Source organism: Octopus bimaculoides, chromosome 19, assembly GCF_001194135.2.
Source record: "Octopus bimaculoides isolate UCB-OBI-ISO-001 chromosome 19, ASM119413v2, whole genome shotgun sequence".
Taxonomy (NCBI): Eukaryota; Metazoa; Mollusca; class Cephalopoda; order Octopoda; family Octopodidae; genus Octopus; species Octopus bimaculoides.
The window spans coordinates 27,732,551-27,738,990 of record NC_068999.1 but is presented as its reverse complement, the minus strand read 5'-3'; the positions used below and the strand labels follow the sequence as shown (position 1 = coordinate 27,738,990).

At 35.1% G+C, this 6,440-nt stretch overlaps 1 protein-coding gene across 1 annotated transcript in view; it reads right to left on the bottom strand.

The window, feature by feature from the left end:
- Window positions 1–1,395: 1,395 nt before the first annotated feature.
- Window positions 1,396–6,440, bottom strand: part of LOC106878819 (uncharacterized) — a 33,667-nt gene continuing 28,622 nt past the window's right edge. Inside the window, exon 5 of the mRNA XM_014928160.2 lies at window positions 1,396–1,689. Within this exon, the coding sequence (XP_014783646.1) occupies window positions 1,502–1,689 (188 nt within the window). The 3' untranslated portion in view covers window positions 1,396–1,501. The remainder of the gene's footprint in view (window positions 1,690–6,440) is intronic.

The window sequence follows — 6,440 nt, the reverse complement described above, 5'->3', positions numbered from 1 at the left end:
ATTTACATTACAAATGTTTTAGTTTTAAAAAAATTTAAAAATTACAATATTATGCAAATTGAAATTGGTGTTAATGTTGGTCAGGCATCTTTAGAAATACAATGAATATTTTTGCCTTAGATAAGACATTTTATGTATATGTTTACTGCAATAATTTTTAAAATACAAGGGTAGGCTGAAAAGTTGATAGGCTGACTATGATGGAGTAATGCTAGAGCTGTGAAATGTTGCATGCATTAATTTCAACCCTTCTTATTAATAACTGCATTGTTTCTTTCCAGGTAAACTGACACCTGACAGTTCAAAGAAGACTTCAAAAGTAACCAGCAGCAACTTCTCTTGAAAATGGAGAAAATTTGGTGTTATCAAATACCTGAAGAAAAAGGGTTTAGCTCTCAGCGACATTCATGCTGACATGGTTGCTACATTAGGGGATCATGCTCCAGCTTTATCAATAGTGCAAATGTGTGCAGCTGAATTTAGGAGGGGAAGGGAGAGTCTTGAAGATGACCCAACATCTGGACGTCCTGCAACTACCACCACAGAAGAGAACATTGAGTGTTTACTACATGGATGACAGGTGATTGACTATAAATCAAATACCCAATGCAATTAGCATTTCCTGTGAGAGAGTTGAGAATATTCTGCTTTGCAGGATGAAGGTTTCTGCTTGGTGGGTGCAACATCTGAAACCTGATCAAAAGCATTGACTGATCAAATCATAGGAAAATCTGACATTGTTTGAGACAGAATAAGCGGTTTTCTTGAACATTTTCTAACCCAGAATGAGTGTTGGGTTCAGCACTTTGAGCCAGAGACAAAGAGACAATCCATTCAGTGGAAACACCCCTATTCACCCGTACCAAATAAGGCCAAGATCATTTCATCTGCAGGGAAGGTGATGGCCTTAGTTTTCTTTTGGGATGTGAAGGACATTGTGTTCATTGACTATTTTCAAAAGGGCCACACCATCAATGGAGAGTACTAAGCCAACTTGCTGAGACAATTATGAAAGGCTTATCAAGACAAAACACCCAGGTAAACTGATAAAAGTCTTTTGTTTCAATAGCAGTTGTGCATGACTGTGGCTTGAAATAGCTAATCACCCCCCCCCCCCTATTCTCCTGATTTGGTCCCATCTGATTATTATCTGTTCTCCAACATGGAAAAGCACTTGGCTGGAAACCAACATCACAGCAATGATAATGTCATATCTGCTGTTGATGATTTTTTGACTAACAGGATGAAAACTTCAGCAATGGGATCCAAGCACTGATGGAAGAAGTGTATGGACCACAGGGAGAACTATGTTGAAAAATAAATCTCTTTGTCAGCCAATGAACTTTTCAGCTGGCCCTTGTATTTTAATGCAGAATGAATTTTTAGAAAAGTATAAAGAATGTAGACTATATTTAATATAGAATGAATTTCTAGAAAAATATATACATTGCATACAATACACAATGTCTATTTTTCAAATGGGTTTGATATTGAAATGTTTTCACAGATGCAGTACAAGTAAAATAAATGTCAACAATAATAAATTAAATGGTAAATTTCTTCTGGAACTATTACAACGATTTTCCTCACAAAAGCAATAATTGATTTTAACTCCATATGGGTTGCTGTAAAGATGGCATCCTAGAAGTTTTCCTGGTGTCACAGGGTCATCCAGATTAATTGATGGGTCTAAAAGTAAAAGAATAAATAAACTTAAAAACAGATACTATATATGCATGTGTGTATTTTTTCACATGCACCCATTCACACATACAGACTCAAACCTAAAGTACACAGCAAAAATGTTAGAAGTCAAACCAACTGTAGATATAATTTAAAAGGCACTTACAAACATGGAAAAAGGGAAATGAACTGCTGCTAAACATGTTTCAAAAAGTAAATACACCCAACTGAAAAGGATTTAAAGCAGATAAATTGCTTCCATCAAAGGTAAACTGGTAGAAAAAGAAAAGAAAGCACAACGAATAAGACAACAGTTGGTGTGACTATTCACAAAAACATCCTTAGCTACTACAAATAAACATAGAAACCTAAACTTGTTATTCCACATATCACTATTATTGAATATTAGAAGTTCTTTACAACTTAATAACATAGGTATAATTCTTTACCTATTAAATGAGAGCAGAGTTCATAAAAATATCTCTAAAGATTGCTGAAGAACAAAATATCTCAACAACGTGAAATATATTCGCCACTTAAATGCGGCTAAACCTTAAGGGTGAATGCTTTTAGCTCCAGGAGAACATCTCCTCCAGCTGGCTATTGACACACTTTCTGTGTCCTGTCGATATTTGCAAAGGGAAGTCATCCTTCCCATCGTCGATCTGATGTGATACGCACGTACTCGAGCTTCTGGGTATTTACCCTTCATCAGCGTATGACAATCACCGATTTTCGATGCGAAGGGCTCCCACAGAAAGTATGTCAATAGCCAGCTGGAGGAGATGTTCTCCTGGGGCTACAAGCTACAGCAGCATTCACCCTTAGTGGTTAGCCACATTTAAGTGGCAAATATACTTCATGTTGTCGCACAGTTACTGTTTATACCTCGTTCAGAGATTTATTATTGCTTGTTTACACTTTTTCGAGATCAGTGAATTTTCTTCACTGGAAAAAGGATATATGTATTTGCATTGGGAGCCCTTCACATGGAAGATCAGTGATTGTCATACGCTGACGAAGGGTAAATACCCAGAAACCCGGGTCCATGCGTATCACGTCAGATTGACGATGGGAAGGATGACTTCCCTTTGCAAATATCAACAGGGCACAGAAAGTGTGTCAATAGCCAGCTGGAGGAGATGTTCTCCTGGGGCTAAAAGCAACAGTAGCATTCACCCTTAGGGTTTAGCCGCATTTAAGTGGCAAATATACTTCACATTGTTGTGCAGTTACTGTTTATACCTCGTTCAGAGATTTAAAATATCTCAAATAAATTAAATATATATCTCTCTATAAGGAAAAGTAAAACATTAAAAAAAAAAAATCACATGGAAATTTAAAATGAAATAAAATTTTCCACAAAATGAATTGATACTGAGGCCATTGTCTGACAGAAATAGGTTGCTTAGTACATCTCGTAGGAAGGCAAGCGAAGTACTGAATGACTAAGTTTTTTCCTTTATACTGCGAATAGCATGTAAATGACAGAACCAGTTGACTTTATTGATATCAGAACTTTGCAAAAGAAAGTGGCCCAAGTTTCCTGTGAATAATAAGCTGTCAAAGAAAAAAAAGTGTGTGTGTGTGTGTTTTCTTTAATGGAAGAAGAAAGTGTAAATACTAAAAATTACTAATTCATAGAGGAGAATAATTTAATGATTTGTAAAGTGGCACTCAACTCAATTTCTGTTCAGTTAGAAACTGCCATACATAGCTGTAGTATCCTTGCACTGAATATTAAAGCAGCTACTTAACTAGTCAAATGTAGATGTGGTATTTCTGGACTTCACAAAGGCTTCATCAAAATTGATTATAAGATAATATGCTAGAAACTAAATGACCCCAGCCGAAATGTAAAATTAGGAGAGTAGTTGTACACAATATTCTAAAAGACAGAAATGAAGTTGTCATGATCTATGATTACTTTTCAAAATAACAGCAATCCAGTGTAACATGTCCTAAAGACGTGTTTTGGATCCATTACAATTTGTAAAATATCTTACAAATTCAGATAACAGTACATCTATCTTAAATAGCTATGTTACTGATACAATAAATTTCAAAGACATTTAAGAGTCCCATGATGCCAGAATGACATAAATAGGAGAGTTGAACAAAAAAAGCATGTAATTTAATGTTGAAAAGTTTCAAGTGCTTTGCTATTAACCCTCTGACACATTGCAGACTAGATACACTAGGTTCAGTAGAGATTGAAATCTCAGTTAGAATTTTTGCCAAATTTCGAAATTATGAGTAATGATGCACCATATCATTTTCTTATTACTTTAAAACCAGCAGAAATGTGTAGATAACTAACTAGCTGGATCCTGATAGCATTTAGAACAAAAGAGCAATTTCATACCAAGTCCATAACTTATACAACAAAGATTAATTCTATGTACTAACCAAACTACAGGGAATGACTGGTACTTTAAGACTCTATTTATAGTTGTGTAAAAGAAAGAAACAGAAAATAATACCAGACAATAATACTTAAAAGAGCTTGGAAGGATATTGGCCATGTGTGACATAGAAAAGTTATGCAACTGTCCCAAGTGGACCCTACTGTTCTGTGCCAAATATTGTCCTATAATTCCAGAATTAGAACTAGATATTGCAAAAGTCTTATGCTCAAAAGGGCTTCAACTGTTTCCTCTCATCAAAAAGCATAGGAAATATCTATGGAAAAGATGTCAGAATATCAGATAAATTTATATCACTCTAGGTGGCACATATGTAAACAATAGTATCAAACTTCATCAAATATCAACTATAAAGACTATAACAGCATTATTGAGAACACCTAATTAAAGGAGAAAATAAAAATCTGAAAACAAGGAAAGAATGTGTTTATGCATACATGCATACACATATATTGGAACAAACTCCGACAAGTTATAATGTTTCCTTGCTTTGAGAGTAATTCAACTGAGAGAATAAGTTGGTTTTTATGAATTAAGCATTCATACAGAAAATCAGAATGTAAGTATTAATACAATACAATAATAACATCAGACATTATAAACATTATACATACACAAATCATATACAAATTATACTATATAAATCAAATGCACAACAATAGAAAAGATGAGCACACCAAGACTCTCATAAAAAGATAAAACAAAATGCAAAACTAATCACAAACTGCAAAAACACTTAAATATAAAAAGAAAATCAACTATTGAACACCAAGCTATAAGTATGTGAACCTGGAAACAAGCTACAAATGACAGTTGGAAACTTCATGACTTCTACTGCTACACAAGCAGAATACTCCTGCACAAGCTCACCATGCAGATGAGAGAATAAAACAAAATTAGAGAGAGAAGTTATGAGTGAACAACAAATCCAATGTCTTCCTCGATTGATCAACTGACCAACTAACCAATGAATCTAAGAAGCCAGAGCTCATAGATTTAAACCCCATTTTAAAGTTTTCTCAACATGGCTCTGCCTAATGTTTAAAGAACAATCAGTTCAGTGGGGTCCACAGCTATTAAATAAAAGGATATGCATAATTGTAGAAACAGGACAATTAATGTAAATCAGAAAATAGAATGAATAAAACTTGGTATACACAGAAAGTACAAAAGATTAAAAATTTAGAAAAAAAAACATTGTAATCAGTTGTCAACAAAACCTGTAGCATACAGTTCATGCAACATCAACTGCATAATATTAAATATTGGTGAATGAAGCATTGCCTCATTCTAAATGTCTTTATAATATTAAAAAAAGGGGGAAAAAAAGAACAGGAGGAGACATGTGGGATGGAGAGTTGCTAAAGAGGTCACAGGAAGTGTGAAAAAGATTTTCAGATAAAAAACGCTACCAATGTTAATAATTAATTTCTTTACGGTTGAAAAGAAGCTAATTCAACTTAGATTAGATTAGATTAAATTAGATGATTCATATATTTATAGGTGCAGTTGTGGGTTCAATCCCACTGCGTGACACCTTGAGTATGTGCTTTCTACTATAGCCTTGGGCCAACCAAAGCCTTGTGAGTAGCTTTGGTAGATAGAAACTGAAAGAAGCCTGTCATATATATATATATGTAAGGGACGACCGTGCGAACTCAAAAAGGAGAAATGGTGACGAATGGAAAAACAGAGGACTCCTTTTATTTAAACGCGTCACACGGTCGAACACACAATATTATATATCGAATGATGATATACATGATATGTTATACTACGATAACATATGTGACCAGTAATGAAAGACCACAACCGTATTAGATGAATAACAGAAATATTTATTGTAGCGTTAAAGATGTATGTCTGTGTGAGAGTGTGAATGCGACATATAAGTACATAATCAAAGACAGGCCGTCATACAAAGAAAAGTATGTATGTGAGTGATACATGTATGTGAAATGTTACAGCAGATAGAAAAAGAGTCAATAACACGTGAGCAATTTTATACCAGTTCTTGTGTACCCAATAGTATGAGTCTGTATATGAAGTGAGGGGAGGCTGAGTGTGGCAGAGCTGATCACTATTTGTGATGTCGTGGCATCGATGCCGGGCCGTGATTCTTGTTATACAGATGTTCGTCGCTGGCTGAAATTCTTGTCTGTTTATTTATCATGGTGAAACTGAGTCACCTAACAGAATCGAAGAGAGAGAAGTGCCGCGGTGGTTTGGATTGGTGTACATAGAAAGTCGTGTAGACGCTGGTGGTGAAGAGGCTGCTGCTTGGTAGTAGTCATAGAAACGTGTTGCTGATATGGCGACGGCGGTGGTCAT